The sequence below is a fragment of the Scyliorhinus canicula genome, chromosome 4 (genome assembly GCF_902713615.1).
Source record: "Scyliorhinus canicula chromosome 4, sScyCan1.1, whole genome shotgun sequence".
Taxonomy (NCBI): domain Eukaryota; kingdom Metazoa; phylum Chordata; class Chondrichthyes; order Carcharhiniformes; family Scyliorhinidae; genus Scyliorhinus; species Scyliorhinus canicula.
The window spans coordinates 112,448,499-112,471,375 of record NC_052149.1 but is presented as its reverse complement, the minus strand read 5'-3'; the positions used below and the strand labels follow the sequence as shown (position 1 = coordinate 112,471,375).

General features: G+C 45.1%; 1 protein-coding gene across 10 annotated transcripts in view; it reads left to right on the top strand.

Moving 5' to 3' along the window:
• The window catches only part of LOC119964904 (BMP/retinoic acid-inducible neural-specific protein 3-like), a 209,894-nt gene that overhangs the window by 85,721 nt on the left and 101,296 nt on the right, over positions 1–22,877 (top strand). For all 10 annotated transcript variants that reach the window (XM_038795008.1, XM_038795004.1, XM_038795002.1 and 7 more), the window contains exon 3: positions 22,508–22,698. In XM_038795008.1, the coding sequence (XP_038650936.1) occupies positions 22,508–22,698 (191 nt within the window). The remainder of the gene's footprint in view (positions 1–22,507; positions 22,699–22,877) is intronic.

Below are 22,877 nucleotides of genomic sequence, written 5' to 3'. Positions count from 1 at the left end.
TTAAAGCCTCTTTTCAAAGTTACTGGGTCTGCTTCTGTGAATTATCTAGTTTTATGCATCCACAGTTTTGGAGAGTCAAGAGCAAGATGTTAATAATAAGTCGCTCAAATGTCACCATTAAATCTATATTTTATATAGCCAAGCAGTGGGGAAAGAAAATAATTCATCCCCACTGTTACTTTCAATATTCAACAACTGCCTGCTCGGTTGATAGCAATATCATCAGGAAATATTATTCAATGAAGAACCTCCTGAATCTGAAGGGGAGATAATGGTCCCTCTCAGGCAACAGAGCAAATTGGTGTATGTTGAAATTCTAGATCTCAACCCACAGTAGGTTTTTACAACACATATACTGAAGGATAAAGATATTTATTGATCTCTCTCATAGCCGAGGCCAATGATGTTTTGTTGGTCAGTTAAATAGGAGATGAAAGTTGAATTGGTGCCACTTCCCATTCACAGTTGGATGAAATCTGTTTAAATGAAAATGATCCAGAATGCATTTAAGATTCTGCTCCGAGTGTGGCCTTTTATCATTCCTCATGGGTAATTCATGAGGAAAACAATCTTTGGAATATTATTCTGTGGAGTGCATGGAATAATTCACCTTTGGAGTTCGCCAAGTTGGAAATGCAGAAGCTGAAGGAAGATCTCAAGCTCTTGTGTGCAAAGTGTTGAGACATTATTGTTGATTCAAATATGTTTGAGAATTTGAACCAGGAACCCTCAGTGATTAAGAACTGAAGGAGCTTGGATTTCCATAACACCTCTGACATGACAAAATGTCCCAAGATGCTGCACAGTGGGAAGGCCAGACAAAGGTTGATGCTGAACCATAGAGGGAGAAATTAGGAGGGGAGTGACAAAAAGCAAGACCAAAGAAATGGGTTTAGGTTTTCCATGGTGAGTGAATCCAGGCCTTTATTTTACATAATCACCCTTAGCCACCTCTCCCCTATGCTTAGTTATTATGATTCCTGACCAGACCTTAACATTTGCTCGGATACTGGACAAACATTCTCATACTTTTTCTTAAATTTGTGTAACTGTGAGGAAAGGATACCTCGCTCCAGGAGTGATTCCATGGACAAATAGGGATATGGCATATTAAACCAAACTTTATTAGTAACATGGTATTAAACAGCTTTAACTGTTAGCTTATAATTGCCAATTTAACAATGAGAAAAAACACTTTGACTTCTAACAGCTATCTTTTTTTATCTCCAATCAAGTAAAACCTATCACATGTCAAAAACATGTCAATACAGCAAGCAAACATAGGGTTACCTGCTGTATACTTGAATAGAGTTCATTTTAAAAGACTGATTGGAGAGAGAGAGAAATCCGTTCAGGAAGCAGCCTGAAGGTTATTGCCTGTGTCAGACTATTGTTTAACCTGATAGCCTTGCTGAAGCTGCTGTTCTGTTCACAGCCAAATCTAAACTGCCTCAAAATTGACTCCTTCAGCCCTGGTTCCTCCTAGTAATTACATCATCATCATCCTACTAACTTGGTTATGACCATCTTAGTAAAGATAAACACAATGCCAGCGATTTATTGGCAACATTTCTAAGTGTAATTATGGGAGTGATTGGCAGGGTGTTTCTCCACGGCTGCAATGGTGAGTATTTAATGACACCTAGTGCGTCAAATGAGTCCCCATGAGCTGCTTGCCATTATTGACTGCCTTGCCGTCTGATTTGCCAGACTCGCGCCTCAATGCCTCGCCGTTAACAACGGGCAGCTGCTTTTAAGCACTCCCTCACCACTCACTCCCAGTCAGCACACATGCATGGCAGCACGCAGACGTGCTCATCACTTTGGGGATGCTGACCTGGCCAAGCTTCTCAATGCTGTCAATGAGGGACAGGGCATCCTGATTCCCTGAGGGGCTTGGAGGGCCAGAAGCAGTACCAATACCACCTGGAAGGCAATGGCAGTAGTTGTCAGTACGGGAAGCATGACAAGGAGAACCAGTGTCCTATATCAGAAGAAGACCAACGATGTCCACTGAGCTTCAAAGGTAAGTTACCACCTCTCTCCTGGCATCAGTTCACCTGCCACCCCCCCCCCCCCCCCCCCCAAATACCCAACCACCACCACCTCCAGCCCAGGGTCAACCCCAGACCCAGAATGCTTCAGCCCCATGACTAAACCTGAATCACCTGAGGGGTATCCCACTCCCCCAAGCACTGAGGCAGCAGCTCCACTGCCCTGGCGATGCAAACCCAAAATGAAAATGGCTACTGATATCCTCAGTTCCCCTCAGCAGCCATTGTGCCAGCTTCACATTTTTAAAAAGGAATACTAAACGACGTCCACATGATTTTCCGCTGGGGAGCTGGTTAATTCCCAGGAGGATGGTACAACTGACAATGAGTTTGAAATTAATGCAAATTGTGGTGAATGATATACTCGCCATGTTTGGATGAGACCTGGACCTCGCCATCGGGAGCAGGCCGATTAGATGGCAAACTGAATCGTACACGACTCGGATCACAATTTTGACCTTTCCGCTATTTCACCGGCGCCAAGCGCAACGGGTTGGTTCAATCATGCCAAATGTCTCCAACTATCTAATCCTCAGGGAACCTTATTTCTATAAACAAAATTCCTTTAGCCCTATTTAGGTAAAGAATGCTGATAGTTGAAATGAATTATGATCTTTTATGGCATTTTAATTGCAACTTCAATTGCACTGTATCCATAATGTCTCCTGTCTTTTAAATAAGGATTTAAAAAAATATTACTGCCCACCGGTCGTCGGGCCGGCGTCCAAATCGGACGCACTATTTCCCCTCCGCTTCCCCGCAAGATCAAGCCGCCACGTCTTGTGGGGCGGCTGAGGGGAAAGACGGCCACCGCGCATGCGCGGGTTCGTGCAGTCAGCGTCATGACGTCAGCCGCGCATGCGCGGGTTGGAGCCGGCCAACCTGTGCATGCGCGGCTGACGTCATTAGGCGCGCCGGCCACGTCATTCTTGGCGCGACGCCCCCGCGGCCAAGAGTTACGGAGCGCCGCTCCTAGCCCTGCCGGGAGGGGAGAATAGGGGGGCGGGGAGCAGCCTCCGACGCCATCGTGAAACTCGGCCGAGTTCACGACGGCCCTCCTGATTTTTCCCGGGAGCGGAGAATTCTGCCCTAAGTCTTTGAATATGTTCAAGGCTGAGTTGAATGGATTTCTGAATTATAAGTGAGTAGAAGGTTATAGGGAACCAGCAGGAAAGTGGAGTTAAAGGCACAGTCAGATCAGCCATGATCTTATTGAATGGTGGAGCAGGTTCGAGGAGTGGAATAGCACAATCCTGCTCATATTCCTTCTGATCTATAATAGTTTTATCACTAGTTGGTTCCACAGTATATTGTTTCAGGAAACTGCTGCAACGGGATGTTACAAATCATGTTGTATGGCGCAACGACTGCAGGTCGTCGCCATGCACACGCGTGGCCATTTACTCGGCAATTCTCCAACCGTTTTTGTCATGGAGGCCGGTTGTTTTACGTGGCACGGCTGCTAGCTCCTCACTGGACTTGGAATCGGTACTGACGTGGTGCCGGTTCTTTTGACATAAAACACCACGGATCCTCCGGACATAGCCTGGATATCGGAGATTCCAGCCCCCTATATACAACGATATGCAAGTATAGAATGGCAATCATATCTGATGGTTGAGGACGCCAACCACACTAAAATTAGAAACTTAGCATTGGACAAAACTTCCGAATCCAAATTCTCATCGCAATTTCCCACTTTCTATGCTTTTCTGAGCTCTGGACTCCTCTACACAATGTTGATATATGGCAAGTAGACTCTATCTTGATTTTATATCTTTAAAATTCAGGGAGACGCTCAAGTCTTTCCATTCATTGTCTCAAATGAATATGTAAGTACCTTGCTTTCCACTTTCTCAATATTCTTACCTCCTTTCAAGGTCACAAAACCATGCTTCAATTAAGTCTCAGTGGGTGAATGCCAAGCCACACCATGTTCAAGGCTCAGATCATGATAAAATGTAAGGTGGGCTGCCTTTCATTAACATGGTGCTGTAGGACAGAATGGAAAGTAATCTGTGCTGCTTCAATAGTTCAGTAAACTAGTGAAATCAGCAGTTCACATATTAACTATTTCTTACCCAAATTTCCTGTCTGTAATTTATGACAGAGATATGGATGGCGTGGTTGGGCTGAGCAGGGTGATGAACGGGAAATGTTATGGAGATGGAAGCACGTGGTCTTTGTGATGCTGAGACTAGTGTCAGAAGCATAACTTACAGTCAGGTAGTACGTTTGAGTTGCAAGCAGTCTCATTTAACCTGGGAGAATCGCCAGGTGGGGTACGTAGTTTGTGACAAAAGTATGGATATTGTGCTTTTAGACCTGAGCTCAATAACCCTTTGGTTGTTAAGAATTGAGGAAAAATAAGATTTTAAAAATTTAATTGTAGAGATGTTGAAATGCAAATTAGCATACCAGTGGGAAAAGCAAGTGTTTACCTAGGTGACGAAAGGAAAACAATGGGGTGTAGAATAGGTAACTTCAAAGTGGAAAGATAAGGAAAGGAAATGTAATCAGAAGGCTGACTCTGCAGGGTAGATAACATCAAAGGGAAAATTGGTACATCCATAGCTCAATGACTGGGGAAAAAGGGGAAACAGAGAAGAATACAGACACAGCTGCCATCAGCCACACCCAGATGCAGAAAAGTCTCCCAAAAACAAGTTATTGCTGAACAGGCAGCAGGTTAAGATCAAAACTCAAACTGAAGAGATTTTGTCTCCGCTGACACTGAAGGTGGTTTTCCTGAACATGGCCACATAACCTTGTGCATGGTTATTATTTGCTAGACTTAGCTCAAAGGGTTATAATACATTGGATGTTGCTTGAGAACAAAGGGATATCTCAGAATTCAGGGAATATCAATGGTCAGAACCTCGGGTAATTTCCTGTAATACTGAGTGTGCGTAGCCATTTATGTGGTGTAGTCTGTTATACTCCTTCTTGTCATGTGTTTCTTTCTTTTAAGTTAATAAATATTCTTTAACGATTGTTTACAAAGCGACTGGACTATTGCTCTCTGATTCACATTTTTTTTTTCATCGCATTCCAAATTGAAAATATATACCACGAAGAACTGGTGTTCAAATTTACCCTTCTGAGTTTTGGGATACTCTTGCATTTAACATAAAAACGGTTGTTAACAAAATTGGAGACTCCTTTGGCGGGATTTTGAAAAGCCTAATTCCTCGGCTGTCGGGGAATTTGTGACTTTTAAACGTAACTGCAGTGAGGAAAGTGTCCGGAGTGAGGAAAGTATGGAACCAAGTGAGGAGGTGTGTGATTTCAAGTAAGTTGACTGCAATATGACCCTTGCCATGCTAAGGCTTTCTTAAGATGGAAGATGTAACTTTAATGGCTTTGCAGAAAGTGACCAAAAGTCAGTTGCCTGAATTGGCAGATGAATTGGAATTGGGGTTGCATGCAGGGGTAAGGAAAGTTGAGATTAGGTTGCCTGATGGACCAAATTCTCCGACACGTGAGGAAATTGAATTCGTCAAAATACACTTACAAATAGAAATGAAGGGTTGGATTCCCTGTTTGGGAGACTAAATGTTGCCACTGGGACAGAATTGTGTGTGATTTGTGATCCCATTAGGGGCGCTATTCAGAAAGAGAGTATGCAACTCGACCAGTACTCTGCTGGCCCGGATTTAGAGCAATTCCCGGCCCAGCGAGCGTTCTCACCGCTGGGGTCGGAATTAGTGTTGAACAGCCTGGCAGCTGGAGCTGTCCTTAAGCACTCCTCATACAATCACTGCAGCCATGAAGATGGCACACAGAAGACCTGCCCCTCCGAAATGGACTCACAGCTCAATGTCAATAAGGAGAGGAGAAATACCCTTTTCCTCAGGTGGCCACCAGACTCAAGCCAGCTGTCTTTAACATCACCTGGGAGGTGGTGGCAGAGGCAGTCAGTGCTGTCAGCCTCACCAGGAGACAGCTAGTGATCCGGAGGGGTGGTAGTCACAGGTGAGGCCTCTGTCCTGAGAGGGGAGGCTAACCAGGGAGAGCTCCAAAGGCACGGTGCAGATACTCTCCAGGTGAGCTCTGTTGATCCCCTGCTTCCTCTGCAGTGGGGCTGCACTTCTGAGGATGGCCAACACCTGGTGGGCTCCTGATTGAGCTTGGCCACTACCGGCCCCTTAATGAAACAGCTGGCGTATGAGGGTGTCTAGAGGGGCGGCCTGGGTGAGCTCCCAAATAACTAGAGACTCCCTGAGCATTCATAGGACACAGGCAGCACTCAGCAGAGTGAAGAGTCAGGGGCCTGTAAGAAACATCGAAGGGGTGCGTTTAAAAGACAGATTGCAGCAATGGCGGTCTGAGCTAGACCACCCCGATCCCAAGGGGGATACCCTATGTCCACTGACTTGGCACCAAGTCACTCCCCTCTACTGCCCCTGAACAGGGCAGTCAGCCCCCAGAAAGCCCGACAATTTTTGAAGCTTTTCATAGCCTGCCGCACCCCCGCTGCAACCATAGAGTCCAGGTCCCGCTTGTCAATACCTGCACCAATAATTCATGGCCTCGAGGTTTCCACCGAAGATGTCCGGTGCATCGCAGAAGCGTGGAGCATGGTGTGTCCAAGCCGCAAATGAGATTTTAATTCTGCAAATAACAGATTTGCATGTATCCGTGAGCGCGGGGTACAAGCATTGATGCCACCGCAAGAGAGGGACTGGATCAGGGCGTTGGAATCGGCACCGGGTGCAAACCTCGATTTTTCAATTTGCCGCGATTCTCTGCCCAATCACGCTTCGCGGATCCGACATCGCGAAATGAGGAATTCAGCCTGAAGAAATAAAAAATGCAGGAAAGCAACAAAGCGAGAGCTTTTCAAAGAGAATTGGAAATGGAAGGCAAAGACAATAGATGTGTTGAATGAAATTATATAGGGCTTGGTGTCATCATTGTACATGTGCAAGCTGATCCTATGGGTTGGTTTCTAAGGACCACCACCGTGTCCCTCATAAGGCATAAGGTAGGCGGGCACTGAAATTAACAGCCTACTGGACATATTTAAATAATTAATAGTTGATTAAGCTTAGTACCAAGCAAACTGACTCATACAATTGGATGCCCATGCCATATTGCAGTTGCTATGGACAGATGAGCAGGCCTTTAAAAAAAATATTGGTAAAGACAGGAAGGAAGGGGTACACACCATTGAGGGGCACCCGATGCACATCAAGGGCACCCCTCTAGAACCTCACATGATTGCCCCTCCCCCCCCACCCTTTATTCCTCCCAGGCTGGCCTCGAAAATGCCCACTCTATCTTGAGCCCTATCCTCGGCTGCCGACTTCACGTGCAAAACCCCTAAACCACCTGGGTCTGAATGCCATGCTGCCTTGTGGGCCCCCTTGCAGTCCCAGGAGTGCCCACTACTCAGTGCTGATATTGCCAGAAGGTTAGAGCTGCTGGCCGATCAGATTGGCTGGCAGGTCTCAAGGGGGAAGAAGTCCAACCTTCAGCCAGTTTATCCCACTGGCAAAACTTATGGCTGCGGGGTACACTTCTTTTCGGTGCATCTGCTGACTCTTGCAGTGGGCGAGGGAGTGTTGGTAATCTGAACTCCATCCCATTTCCATTTGTATTGTGAAGAGACAAGGACAGTGGCGAGCCAGGCACAAATTGGGTAGGGAACAATAGTTTCAAGGACGTTGGGAGAAAATGGAGCTTGGGGACAAGGTGATCATTTCCATGGACTGAGAGTGGTTGATATGAAAGGGAGTTTGGACAATCCTGGGGGTGGGTGGAGCCTGAAAGTGCCGTCCTGTGCCACCGAGCATAGGGGCAGAAATGGTCAGTAATGGATGGTCAGTTGCTAGAACCATTTTTAACGTGAAACCTATGTCATAATATACACAGGTTAGGTGGATTGGCCATGATAAATTGCCCTTAGTGTCCAAAATTGCCCTTAGTGTTGGGTGGGGTTACTGGGTTATGGGGATAGGGTGGAGGTGTTGACGTTGGGTAGGGTGCTCATTCCAGGAGCCGGTGCAGACTCGATGGGCCGAATGGCCTCCTTCTGCACTGTAAATTCTATTCTACATCAGTATATGATGGTGCAGACACACACACTGACTGACACACTGCAAGACCAATCAACACACACAACACAGCAGCCGATCATCAGTTAGGGCACGGTCACTATAAAACCCGAGGGCACTAGTTTTCCCGCTCATTCGGGATGCAGCCTCTGAGACAGACAGAGCCCGCAGTCAGTAGCACAAACATCCACCATGTGCTCGCAGTATAGGCTGGTCAGGTTAGGCATAGGTCTTCAATCAATCTAACACAGTGTCGACCCACAGTGCAAGTATGTTTAACAGCTCGTAGTTAAATAAAATAGAGTTGTACTATTACAAGTGTTGGTAGCCTGTCTATGTTACTGCTAAGGTAAACACAGTCTCCACAGATCCAGAGTACCCAACACATCAACCTAAGCATCAGAAAAAGGGATAAAAGCATACATTAACACATTATATAGAGGTCTTTCGTGAAAAATCTGTATTTCATTGGATACTCCAGGTGCCCCAAGGGTTAAATTGGTTGACAACATCTCTCAAAGTGTCAAAAGAGGAACAGCAGCTGGAGGGGGAAAACAGACAACAGGATGCAGTAAATTTAGGGACATGTTTCAGGATGCCTGAACGTTGCATTTTGAGGGGGTTCAGGTTTGAGGGAACTGAGTGGGGAATTTCAGAGGATAGGAATACTATCACTGGGCATGGCAGGAAAAGCTTACCATTTTTAAAAAGTAAATTTAAAGTACCCAATTCAATTTGTTTAAAATTAAGGGGCAATTTAGCATGGCCAATCCACCTACCCTGCACATCTTTGGGTTGTGGGGGTGAGGCTCACACAGACACAGGGAGAATGTGCAAACTCCACACGGACAGTGGCCTGGGGCCAGAATTGAACCTGAGTCCTCGGCGGCGTGAGGCAGCAGTGTTAACCACTGCGCCACCGTTCCGGCCAAAGAAAGCTTATCATGGGATGTTTCGTTTAGCCATTCATTCAATGGTCACTGAGAGACCAACTGGAGAAACGAGATCCCACCATCAACAGATCCCAATGGGTAGGTTCCATGGTGTAAGACTGATGTCTGCAATCAGGTCATTCTCCAACTTCTAATTTTTTTTTGGAAAATATTTTTAGTCAGGGTTTTAATATTTTAACATTTTTAATATACAATAAAACAAAACAATAAAAATCCCCAACCCCCCCACACTCAATATTCGAAACAAAATCCCCACTTTGTCCCCCCCGCCCCCTCTCTTAACAGCTGATGGTAACTAACTCTTTAAAATGTAATATAAACAAACCCCATCTCTTGTGGCACCCCTCACTCACCCCTCTCAGAACGCATTTGACCTTCTCCAAATACAAAAACTCCATCAGATCCCCAGCCATACCCCGAGGCACAAGGTGGAGAAGCTGAGCTCCACCCCAACAGGACCCGCCTGCAAGCAATGAGCGAGGTGAAGGCTAAAACACCTGCCCCGCTCCCACCTGCAGGTCCTGAAAGTCCGACACCCCAAATATGGCTTCTAGAGGACTGGACTCCAAATTCACAAGACATGGTGCTAAAGAATGACCTCCACAATTTCTCCAACTTCACACAGGACCAGTGCATATGTACCATTCACAGAAGTCCTCCACCCCCTCAAACAATCAGCTCATCCTCGACCTCGTCAGGCCACTCTATGTACCACTTTTAGCTGTATCAACCCCAGTCTCGAGCATAAGGTTGAGGCAATCATCTGCCACAGCACCTCACACCACAACCCCTCCTCCAGCGCCATTCCTAGCTCCTCCTCCCACTTGGCCTGAACCCCCTCCAACGACGCCATATCCTCACCCAAAACCTTTGAATAGATTGCTAAGACGCCCCTCCCCCCTCCAGCCCCATTGCCGACGGCACCCCCTCCAACAACGAGGAGGGTGGTGCCACTGAAACAGTCAGGGAAACCTTCTCATCGTCCAATTATGATTGCATTGTGGCAAATAGAAGGTGGGGCAATGAGGAGCAACACAAGGAGCCACTCAGTTTGTGTGGACCCACGCATCGCTGACACTGTCCTCATTTATGACAGTATCTCAGAATTGTTATGGGGCAGAAGGAGGCCATTTGGTCCATCGTGTCAGCACCAGCTCTCCAAACGAGCATCATGATTTAGTGCCATTCCCCTGCCTTTTTCCAAATGCCCCTGTAATGCCTCCTTGTATTCCTTAATTGAACGAACCCCACCACACTTCCAGGCAGTGCATTCCTGACCAGAACCGTTCATTGTGTGAAAACGATTTCCTCACATCACATTTGTTACTTTTGAAAATCATTTTAGATCTGTTCCCTCTCGTTCTTGATCCTTTTCTGAGCGGGTACAGTTTCTCCATATCTACTCAATCCAGCTCTCTCATGATTGTCATCATGTCTATCAGATCTCCTCCCAGCTTTCTTCCCTCCAAGGAAAACAGTCCCAACCTCTCCAATCTATCCTCGTAACTGAAGTTCCACATCCTTGTAACCATTCTTGTAAACCTTTTCTGCAATCTCTTTAATGTGTTCACATCATTCCTATAGTGTGGCCCCAGAACTGTACACAATATTTCAACTGAGGTCTAACTAATGCCTTGTACAAGTTCAGCGTAACCTCCTTGGTCTTGTACTCTATGCCCCTATTAATAAAGCCCAGAATACTATATATCACGACATTCAGCTGTATGTCCTTGATCTTTGCATGCTGGGTGCAGGGCCTTGAGGCAGAACAGGAGTGAAGGACACTCAAAAGAGCAGGAGTGCAATGGCTGAATGAATGGTTGCCAGTAGTCGAGCAGTGAACGAAAAAGCAGTGCAATCCCTGCACTTCCATTCTTTTTTATTAATTAAGGAATCTGGTGTGTGGCTAAATCCAAGGAGGAACTTTTCCTCGGTTGAACAAATGACAAAGAAGAACGGTACCTCCTGGAATTGGAAACAACATTTCATTATGTTAAATAAAAATATCAGGACCACAATATGATTCCTTCAATTCCCTACCACCCAGTGTAAGTAACATCAATTCACATATTTAATCAGGGTACTTTTGTCTCAATTTGTAACAATAGATTCAGATTCAACTTTCATTTTAATCATGGTACAATCTGCAGGTCCGGAATATTTTCTTTATAAAAGTTGTTCAGAAATGTTTGTCTTGTAAACCAAGAACTCTTCAGGACAGCAGATCATTTCAGAGGTGAGGGTGCCCTTTATTCCGCACCCTTACATCTCATAAGCTTTCTGGAGAGACCATTCAAACCATTTGCAATGCACAATCTCCTCATTTCTTTCTAAACAGGCCAATCTTAAACAGAAAGCAGCCACTTACAAAGTAGCCAAGAACAAAAACAAGATGCTCTTGGTATGTCGAATATTCAGGAGTTGTGCAAGATAGGGGCCAGAATTTTCTGATCCTGCGCCAGGTCGGAGAATTGCCGGACGGGTGAGGCGGGGGGGGGGGGAGAATTGCACCATTGCCGCTCTGACGCCGGACCACCAACTCTTTGGGGACCGGAGAATCGGAGCCAATTGCACACGCAGGGTCGCCACCGCGTCGGTTGGGGCCATTGAAAGCGCCTCCCCTGGCAATCCTCCATGCCTCGCCGGGCTGAGTGCCCGCCGAATACCGCCGGCATCGGTTACGTATGGTCCTACCTGACGGGACCTTGGTGTTCTGGCTGCGGCAGCCGTCCTGGTGGGGGGGCGGGTGGATCCAACTCCGGGGATGGCCTCCACGGTGGCCAGGCCCGTGATCAGGGCCTACTGATCGGCGGGCGGGTTAATTCCGGGGGGGGTTCCTATGTTCCTCTGCCCCATTAGGGCACTGCCCACGCGCATGCGAGGACCCGCGGCGGCCGTGGCATGCCAGCTTTCGAGCAGCGGACACCACATCTGCGCTGTACCAGCCCCCTAGAAAGGGGTGAATATCTTGACTTGGAGGCCCGTTGACACCAGAGTTGCTCACGCCGTTTTTTAAAAATAAATTTAGAGTACCCAATTAATATTTTCCAATTAAGGGGCAATTTAGCGTGGCCAATCCACCTACCCTGCACGTCTTTGGGTTGTGGGAGTGAAACCCACGCAAACACGGGGAGAATGTGCAAACTCCACACGGACAGTGACCCAGAGCCGGGATCGAACCTGGTACCTCGGCGCTGTGAGGCAACAGTGCTATCCACTGCGCCACCGTGCTGCCCTTCTCGCGTCGCTTTTGACACCGTCGTCAACACTTGGCCGGGTATTCGGAGAATCGTGGCCATGATTCCCAAACGCACAATTACTGCAGCATTCAAGCCTATTTGTAAAAGCCCAGCTATTCAGAGTAAATTTGTTGACTGCCAACTATTGTTGCCCCATATTATGTTGCTGGGTGAAGGGCATGAACTCACATTGCAAATTTATTCATCGATCGTTTCAAAGGAAGGTTGCCTTGGAGCTGGGCAGCTTCTTGCATCCTTTTATCAATTTTAATGTTTTACTAATTAAATTTAACATTACTTAATTGTCTTCCTGTATGCTACTCAGTATGATATGTTGCATATGGGTTGCACAAAGAAAGTGCCTGTGAGCATTGCCTCAGCAAGCAATCAGCATTAAGATGCACCATGGGATTGGTTCATGTTCACTTTGGGTTCATGTTCAGCATTCAGTTATTTTTGAGAACTTGGGTGGTGATTGTGACATCCTCTATTCCTCCACTCTGCAAGTTGCAATAAAAATCCATCTGTTCATCTGTCGGGCCCTGGAGCTGTTTCGCTACACTGACGCAATTGTTATGTAAAGGGCTGGATCTTGTTCCATTCATTTCTTTCAGCAAAAATCTGAATGTGCGCAAAAATGTAGAATGCAGCCTTATTTTCACACCCACAGGGAGGAAATAAATCCCCCAAAATGTTAACTGTATCTGAGATTTACCCTATGTATTCTTTTCATCATTTATGAAAGGTCTTTTTATTTTTGAGTGAAGTCATCCAATCCATGGAACAATCAGGATTTGAATGGTTTGAGTGGGTAACATGCAAGATAAGATTGTTGGGGAGTGAATTGGGGGTTCTAGATAACTCGCCAGCCTACCCAAAGACTGTCTCTCGATTACATCATGGAAAGATTTAGGACTTTGTGAAAAGTGAAGTTGTCAATAAAAGCACAATACTGTGGATGACGGAAATCTGAAATAAAAACAGAAATTGCTGACTAAATCCGGCAGGTCTGGCAGCATCACGGAGAGAGAAACGGCGTTAGTGTTTTAAGCTCTTCTTCAGAGTTAAAGAGAAGGAGAAATGGGATCAGAAATGTACTGTTAGGGAGGGGGTGGAGCAGATGGAGTGAAATAAAAATGTCAGTGATAGGTGGGAACTAGGTGAGATTTCACAAAAATGTTTAGAGCGTAAGACAAAGCAAGTGTTAATGGCAGTGTTAAGAACTATAGGAGGTGCTGATAGTGGCATAAAGGTAAAATAGCAGAATTATTTTAATTGGAGAATAAGAGTACAAAGAACAAAGAACATTACAACACAGGAACAGGCCCTTTGACCCTTCAAGCCTGCGCCAATCACATGTCCTATGTAGATGAACCGCCTGCATCCTTCTATACCCCGTCTGTTCATGTGTCTGTCTAGATAAGTCTTAAAGGTCGCTAACATATCTGCCTCAACCATCTCACTTGGCAGTGCATTCCAGGCCACCACCACCCTCCACTGAACCTTTCCCCATCACCTTGAACTTGTGCCCCCTTGTAATTGTCATTTGAAAATGAAATGAAAATCGCTTATTGTCACGAGTAGGCTTCAAATGAAGTCACTGTGAAAAACCCTAGTCGCCACATTCCGGCGCCTGTCCGGGGAGGCTGTTACGGGAATCGAACCGTGCTGCTGGCCTGCTTGGTCTGCTTTCAAAGCCAGCAATTTAGCGTTGTGCTAAACAGCCCTGGGAAAAAGTCTTCAACTGTTCACACTATCTGAACCCCTCATAATTTAATAAACTTCCATTGGGTTGCCCCTCAGCCTCCGTCTCTCAAGGGAGAACAATCCCAGTTTATTCAATCTCTCCTCATAGCTAATACCCTCCATACCAGGCAACATCCTGGTAATCATTTTCTGTCTTTTCCAAAGCCTCCACCTCCTTCTGGTAGTGGTGACCAGAATTGGACACAGTATTCCAAATGTGCCCTAACCAACGTTCTATATAACTGTAACAAAATTTGTGAACTTTTATACTTGATGCCCCATCCGATGTAGGCAAGCATGCCATATGCTTTCTTTACCACCATTTCCACCTGTGCTGCAACCTTTAAGGATCTGTGGACCTGCACACCCAGATCTCTCGGTGTGTCTGTGCTCCTGATGGTTCTGCCATTTATTTGGATCGACCAAAATGTATCACCTCACATTTGTCCGGGTTAAATTCCATCTGCCATTTCTCTGCCCAATTTTGCAACGTATCTATATCCTCCTGTATTCTCTGACAATCTTCATCACTATCCGCAACTCCAGCAATCTTAGTATCATCTGTCAACTTGCTAATCAGACCAGATACATTTTCTTCCAAGTCATTTATAAATAGCAGTACTGATCCCAAGGAGCACCACCAGTTACAGAACTCCATTCGCAAAACCAATCTTCCACTGCTACCCTCTGTCTTCTATGGTCAAGCCAGTTCTGAATCCATCCAGCTAGTTCACCCCTGACCCCGTGTGAAAGCAAAATGAAAGAACAAGTGACAGATGACCCTGGGGGCAGGGTTTACATTGGGACAAAATGAATTAAGTTGTTAATGATGATGATAGGTTTGCATATTTACTCTTCCATCTGTTCATGTAATTATCCTTCTTCTTTGCCTCTGTACGTAGTTCATAGCTGGTTATGAAGCTGAGGGGTGAATGGCCGTGACTGGAAAGAAGTTAAAGTATGTTCTTTGTCTATATAAACCATCTTTTCTGAACTGCAGTTCCTCTGAGCGGCTTGCTTCCCATGATCTTGGAGCTAGACCTTTCCTGTACGTTTCCCTTGCAGAAATGAGTATCTGAGGAGGTAAAGTCGGGATTTACTGGCCAACCCCCGCGGGCGCGATTCTCCGCCCCCCATGCCGGGTGGGAGAATAGCGGGAGGGCCTCCTGACATTTTTCACGCCCTCCCGCTATTCTCCCCCCCCCCCCACGCCCGACCCACGCCACGAATCGGCGCTCGCCATTTTGTACGGCGAGCGCCGATTCTCCGAGGCCGATGGGCCGAGCGGCCGGGCCTTCGCGCCCGTTTCAACACGGCAGCAAACACACCTGCTTGCTGCCATCGTGAAACGGGCACCAGATGCCGTTTGGGGCATCTGGTGGCCCATTTGACACGGCAGTACCACGGGCGTGCCAAGGGGGCATAGGCCCGCGATCGGTGCCCACCAATCGCGGGTCATGCGTCCGTAATGGACGCACTCTTTCCCTCCGCCGCCCCGCTGAGGGAAAAGATGCCAACTGCGCATGCGCGGGTTGGCGTTTTCCAACCTGTGCATGCGCGGCTGACGTCATCGGCCGCATCAGCCGGCGTGATGCTTGGCGTGCGGCCTTGACGACCGTTGTCAAGGCCGCACTGCCGTGACGCACGGGGCCACGCTCCTAGCCCCGTCCGGGGGGGAGAATCGGCCCCGGAAGTGGGCGTGAGGGCTGCCGTGGGTCACGGCCTGTCCCACGGCAGCCTTTACGATTCTCCGCATTTGCGGATAATCTCGCCCCGCGTGTTTTTCGGCAGCGGAGGCAGCCCGCCAGTGGCATTTCCTGCTCCCGCCGTTGTCAACGGGATTTCCCGGAAACCGGTGTGCCGACGGGGAACCAGAATATGCCGCTGGCGTGAAGAGCTGGGAAATTCTACTCAAAGTTTCACTTGAACTAAATTTTGTTGATTGTGTAACAAAAGATGTTTTTATTTTCAATATTTTGGAGGTCTATTGTGTTATTCTGTGATGTAGGCTTGTAGGTCTAAGTGTGTAAAACTAATTTAATTAAACTGAAGACAGATTGTCGGGAAAGTTAAGTTCAAAAATATGCTGATGACTGTAGTATCGAAGATGAAAGTGAAAAAGGATACTTAAGGAGAGATATTGAGTTGTGTGATGAGGTGGCTATGTGAGACCTTCTAGGGCATAGCTTTGAGGTGGGTAAAGAGCTGTTAAGATGCAAAATGTGAATCAGCCATTCCAGTAATGCCAGAAATGGGTTTGTTTTTCTGGAAACAGGGTTTTGTTTTTAAAGTTTCTTGTATTTCCACAGCAGAGTTGAAGTGAGTCTGAGAAGTCCTGTCATATTCTTTTCCTACAGCAACAATGAATCTGCCTTATAATAATATTACTGGAATGAACATCGATAAGGGAGTGGTGTCTGTGTGTCGAACCCAAGTGAGGTTCTGTTAAGGAATGTTCTGTGAAGGAAATTTTAACTGTGTAACTAATCTTGTGCGCTTAAATTCTTTTTTTTATTTTAGGTGATAAATATTCTCATTTACAATCCTAAAAGTGTTACTGGAATTTGTGGCTCCTGGGTTCCATAAACCTTTCTTCTCATTGCCACAATAAAAAAGAATGTTGTGATACGTGGGCCAGGTTTCCTTTGAGATTTGGTTTACACAGCAATAAACATGGGCTGGATCATAACAGTTGTTAAAAATAGTGCCTATTGTCAGAATACCAGCAATCTACAGGCCTTGGCAGCTAAACTATTTATTAAGGTTTAAATTGTGCTATGAAACATAAAAATGCAGTGAACACTTGAAGCATGCATTAGGAAGTAATTCTGTAGTGTCCAAGTTACCCTTCAGCCGGAAGTATTTTGGTTTAATGCACAAATATTTGTTAGTTTTGCAACCAAATGTCTGATTGGAATATTCAACTTGTTTCCTTCTTCTTCTGTGCAAAACATTATGTTGCTTCAAACCTTAGGGGTTGGTTTAGCACAGTGGGCTAAACAGCTGGCTTGTAATGCAGAACAAGGCCAGCAGCACGGGTTCAATTCCCATACTGGCCTCCCCGAACAGGCGCCGGAATGTGGCGACTCGGGGCTTTTCACGGTAACTTCATTGAAGCCTACTTGTGACAATAGCGATTATTATTATTACCTTGACTATTTTTGAGCCCCTCTGTGCGGTTCAAACAGCTGTTGCTCCAAAGAGCTCATAGAGCTCCAGTGCTCGTTCAACCATGCATTAAACCCAACACTTTTGTTGACCCCTTTGGCTTTAGAAATGAAATAACAAAGTGATTTCAAATGATCAAGAACTTTGACAGAGATTGAGAAACGATTTCCATTGCCAGATGGAATCCAGAACATGGCAGGCACAAACTTAAATTAGGGTTAGGCCGTTTAGGATTGAAGTCATGTAAAATGTAGTGAATATTTGGAGTACTCTATTCTCAAAGTCTGTGGATGCTGGAAACATTAAAATGTTCAAGTTTGGTATAGAAAGATATTTGATGGGCAAGGGTATCAAGGAATATAGATGAAAGGCAGGTAAATAAAGCTAAGATACACATCAGTCATGATCGAGTGAAATTACCTAATCCTGTTGCAATATCCTTGAAGAAAATTCAGCAATATTTCATGCAACCAGGGAACACATGCCCCAAACACTATTCCAAATATCATATGCATTTTTGTATGTTTGTCTAAATCCCCAGTGAATCATTTATCCAATCGAAAAAAAAACTATTCCTTCAATAAATCTAAATAAACAAATCACTTTGACCATTTAAGACAATGAAGGCGCAAATTAAATTCTATTGCTTATTCTTATTGAGTGCCGGTTGGCAAGATGCATTATAGTCCATCGTTCCCAACTAATTTTTGACAAGTTCTTGGTGGAGCTGATGGTACTTCAATCTACAGTACAATTCTGTCAATAGTCACACAAGATTTTGTCAAGAATCAGATATAAAACTAATGTGCTTGACAGAATATATAACTTAAAGGGTCGAGGGCTTATACCTATCATTCAGACAGTAGACTGGGTTGTTGCATCTGAAAAAGGGTGTGACTTGATGGGCAGCCCATCTGGGGTGCTGTGGTTCTGCATTGAAGAGTCACTGGGTGTCCAACGGGGGTATGAATTGGTCAGTAGATTCTGAATATCACTCCATAACTTGTTACGGTACCGGACCAGATGTCAATTTATGTTAGGAAACCAGACGAGACTACAGGAAGATTGGCAAGTAAAATTCTGATCGCCACATGACCAGAAGGATGTGGAGGGTTTGGAGAGGGTACAGAAAAGATTTACCAGGATGTTGCCAGGCATGGAGGGCATTAGCTATGAGAAGAGGTTGGAGAGATTTGTTATGTTCTCAATTGAGTGACAGAGGATGAGGGGGCGATCTGACAGAAGTCTACAAGATTATGAGGGACATGGACCAACTGGATAGTCATAAACTTTTTCCCAGGGTGGAAGAGTTCATTATCAGGGGGCATAGGTTTACGGTGCGAGAGGCATGGTTTAAAGGAGATGTACGAGGCAGGTTTTCTACACAGAGGGTAATGGGTGCCTGGAACTCGCTGCCGGAGGAGGTGATGGAAGCAGTTATGATAGTGACTTTTAAGGGGCGTCTTGAAAAATACATGAATAGGATGGGAATAGAGGGATATGGTCCCCTGAAGGATAGGGGCTTTTAGTTTAGACGGGCAGCATGGTCGGTGCAGGCTTGGAGGGTCGAAGGGCCTGTTCCTGTGCTGTAATTTTCTTGTTTTTTTGTACCCCAGCAATATTTCAATTTGTGTAAAACTGTGAGGAAAGTGATTCCACTGACAAATAGGGATAATTTATACTAAAACAAATGTTATTATTAACACATTAGTAACCGCATTAACATCACAGAAAAACAGGTCTATAATTACCAGCTAAACAATTCTAAAGAAAACATAGAAACACTTTAAATACTACCTTATATTTTCTGTTACCAATTAAACAAAGCCCGCTACAGATAAAAAGCCACTTCTAAATAAAATTAATACACACAGGGATACTTGCTGTACTATTGTGTGGCGATTTCCTTTCAGAAAAGCGGGGAGAGACCCTTTTAGGAACAGTCCGCAAATCCTTCTGTCTTTGTCTGACTAGAAAGCCAGCAGCCAAAATTGCTTGTTACAGACCTGGCTCCTCCCATTAATTACATTATCTGTGTCCCACTTTGTTCAATGACCTGCTTAGCTGGGACTAAACACCACCCTCCCATAAATTATTTACACTGCAGGGAATCTCCAGAAATCATAACAGTGTTGCATTAGGCATCTCTCTGTAAACAATTAAATGGCTACAAGTAATCATGACCTCACCTTTTACAACCTCTTAATTGAAGCTTTAGCAAAGACAGTCTGGATCCTGAACCTAAGTTCTTAATAACATTACTGCAACAGATATATGTAATACAATCAATATAAAAATGTCCTCGTTTAATCATAATTTCACCAGTTCAGGGCAGCACGGTGGCACAGTGGTTCGCATTGTTGCCTATGGCGCTGAGGACCCGGGTTCGAATCCCGGCCCTGGGTCACAGTCTGTGTGGAGTTTGCACATTCTCCCCGTGTCTGCGTGGGTTTCGTCCCCACAACCCAAAAAAGATGTGCAGGGTAGGTGGATTGGCCACACTAAATTGCCCCTTAATTGGAAAAAATAATTGGGTATTCTAAATTTATTTTTAAAAATAATAATTTCACCAGTTCAACTGATTTGAGATCACTTTGTATATTATGCTCAGGTTTGGCTGTGCAGCTCCACATTTTATAATACATTTTAAGCTACTTTCTACAACTCATTTATTAATAATGTGAGCAATGGTCTGTCCTGCATAACGCGACTGGTTACTCCAGTCCGACCTAGAATTTTCTCCACTTAAAATCACCTTCCATGATCTATCACTGAACTAGTTTTCAGTGCAATTTATTAATTTGCCATGTATTCCACAATCTTGAATGTTATTTGCGTCACATGCGGAAATGAGTCAAATGGCTTCTGAAAATCTAAGTCAATTGGCCCTTTTAATTGGCCTTGCTATCATTTACTATCATTTAACAACTTAATACCTCCTTTAAGCATCATTGTCGACTTGAAATATTGGATCTATTATTTATAACGCCATATTGACCATTCCTTCATGTCTCTGCAGTCATTAGCTCAGCATTGACATCACCATGCAACATGTCCATTTCTCACATTTTTCAGTGAGAGCCCCTCTCAATCAATTCCGAATTATAGTCTTGCTTTCTGTTCCAGAGCCTCTGAGCTCCATTGCTGATTGCAAACAAAATCTTCCCTTTTCAACTGACATTACCAGCTCCATTTTCAATTGCAACCCGGTTCTTTTCTTTCACCAATATTGCCAACTTTAAGGAACAGATTCACCTTTCTCCATTTTTGACCTTTTTCAGCTCCAAACTCAATTGCAGGTTTGGAAACAACTTAACACCTGATATAGTGTGGGCTGTTAACTCACAAGCACCAGAATTAGTGTGGGATGGAAGGCGGTGGCATAGTGGTAGTGGCACTACACTAGTAATCCAGAGACCCAGGTATTGTTCTGGCGATAAGGGTTCAAATCCCACCACAGCAGCTGGTGAAATTTGAAGTTGGTTATGAATAATAATAATAATAATCGCTTATTGTCACAAGGAGGCTTCACTGAAGTTACTGTGAAAAGCTCCTAGTCGCCACAATCCGGCGCCTGTTCGGGGAACCTGGAATATAAAGTTAGTCTCAGTAATGGTGATCATGGAACTATTATCAACTGTCATTGAAAATCCATCTGGTTCATTAATGCTCTTTTGGGAAGGAAGTCTGCTCTCCTTACCTGGTCTGGCCTACATGGGACTCCAGACCCACAGCAATATGGTTGACTCTTAACTAAGTTAGAGTCAAGGGTAATGAGGGATGGTCAACAGATTTTGGGCTTTCCAGTGATGCCCACATCCCATGAAAGATTTTAAAAAAAGAATAAGAAACAAAATCATGGTTTCTCATCATGTGCTCAGATTGGCTGCATGATAAAATGAATTCAGTAAAGAATGTGGTGAGATTCCTTGTAGTTGATAGCCAGGGGCTGTTTAGCACACTGGGCTAAATCGCTGGCTTTGAAAGCAGACCAAGCAGGCCAGCAGCACGGTTCGATTCCCATACCAGCCTCCTCGAACAGGCGCCGGAATGTGGCGACTAGGGGCTTTTCACAGTTACTTCATTTGAAGCCTACTCGTGACAATAAGCGATTTTCGTTTTTCATTTTCAGTGTAGCTGGAGGCAGCTGTACTGCTGTTTGATATTACTTTCGAATATTTTTACAACAAAAATACACTCGAAGGAAACATTCAATTAGAACAGAATGTAACAAAATGATACAAAAGCAAAAATATCATGGAAATTTGAAATAAAATAGACAGTGCTGGAAATACTCAGGGTAGAGGGAGCTGAGGAGTGGGGGAGACAAGGGTGCCATTGAACGGAGTTGGGGGTGTCTGAGTAGGAGGGATGAGCACAGCCAAAGGTGTGGGTGTGAGCAGAGCAGGGGTGCATAGCGGGTTTGGAAGGTGGAGGGAGTGAGCAGAGCCAGGGTGAAGGTGGTGGTGAGGATGAGCAAAACCGGAGGAGCTGGGAGAAGGCAGAGGATGAACAACAGAGAAAAGGGTGTTGGGCATGGGGCGAGGGGTTGGGAGTATCAGGGATGTGAATGAGTCGAGCCAGAGCTCCTGGATGGGTTGACAAATGGAGCCTGCAGGGCTGCTGGTGAAGTTGTGGGAGCCTGCTAGTGTTGAAAGGGGGGGGGGGGGGGGGGGGAGTAGGGATGGCAGGATGCCAGTTTGTGGGGCTAGAATTAAAAGTAGATTAAAGAAAACATTTTTTAAATGATTAAAAACTAAACTTATCTGTCATTGAGTTGGAAAAGACTTTGAGGTGAAATCAAAATAAATGTGGCTTCACCAAGGAGTATGCTTGCCACGAGGCCTCCCTTCTCACATCACCAATGGATCAATTTTGCAACTTGGAGAGCAAGTCCCTGCTGAGGCTTGTGTGGAAAGTAGTAACCTAATTCTAAACGCGGTCAGTGGCGTACACCGCTGCTTCACTATCGACCATAAGATCTGGGTCATCATCATTATCTTAATCATTAACTTGGGCAATGGTAGAATATGGAGCCAGAATTCAGGAGTGTCAATGTGGGATCTCCCTCATCTGGAACTCATTGCCATTCTGAGATCATCTGTTGTATTAAAATATTTTGTTTTCAAAAACTGTTAGCTGGGGCTGCAGTACGTGCAAATCTATTTTTGTATGTAATGTAAATGAATGTAAATGATGAACAATGCAATGTTTTGTTATGTACAGTTTCGACTTTGCAAAGTGAGTTGGTTTATCCACTTTTGTAATGTGCGTGTTTCTGTTGACAGGGAGTTTGGTCGATGGAAGGTGAATAATCTAGCTGTGGAAAGAAGAGATTTTTTGGGCTCAGATTTGCCTCTTGCTCCAGAGTTTATCCGGAATATACGTTTGTTGGGACGGAGACCAAGTCCACAACAGATAATCGACAATCTAATCAAGAAGTATGGCACCCATTTTTTATTTTCCGGAACACTTGGAGGTAAAACACCACAATATTCCCACATTTACTGCTACCACTGTGAACAAATGTAACTATTCTTCTGTATTGTACGGAGAACTGTACTTTCCTACTTTATAGCTTATAACATTTGACGAGGGTACTTACGAGCATTCATTTTTATTGGGTCAAAATCCTGGAACTACCTCTGTAACAATGCA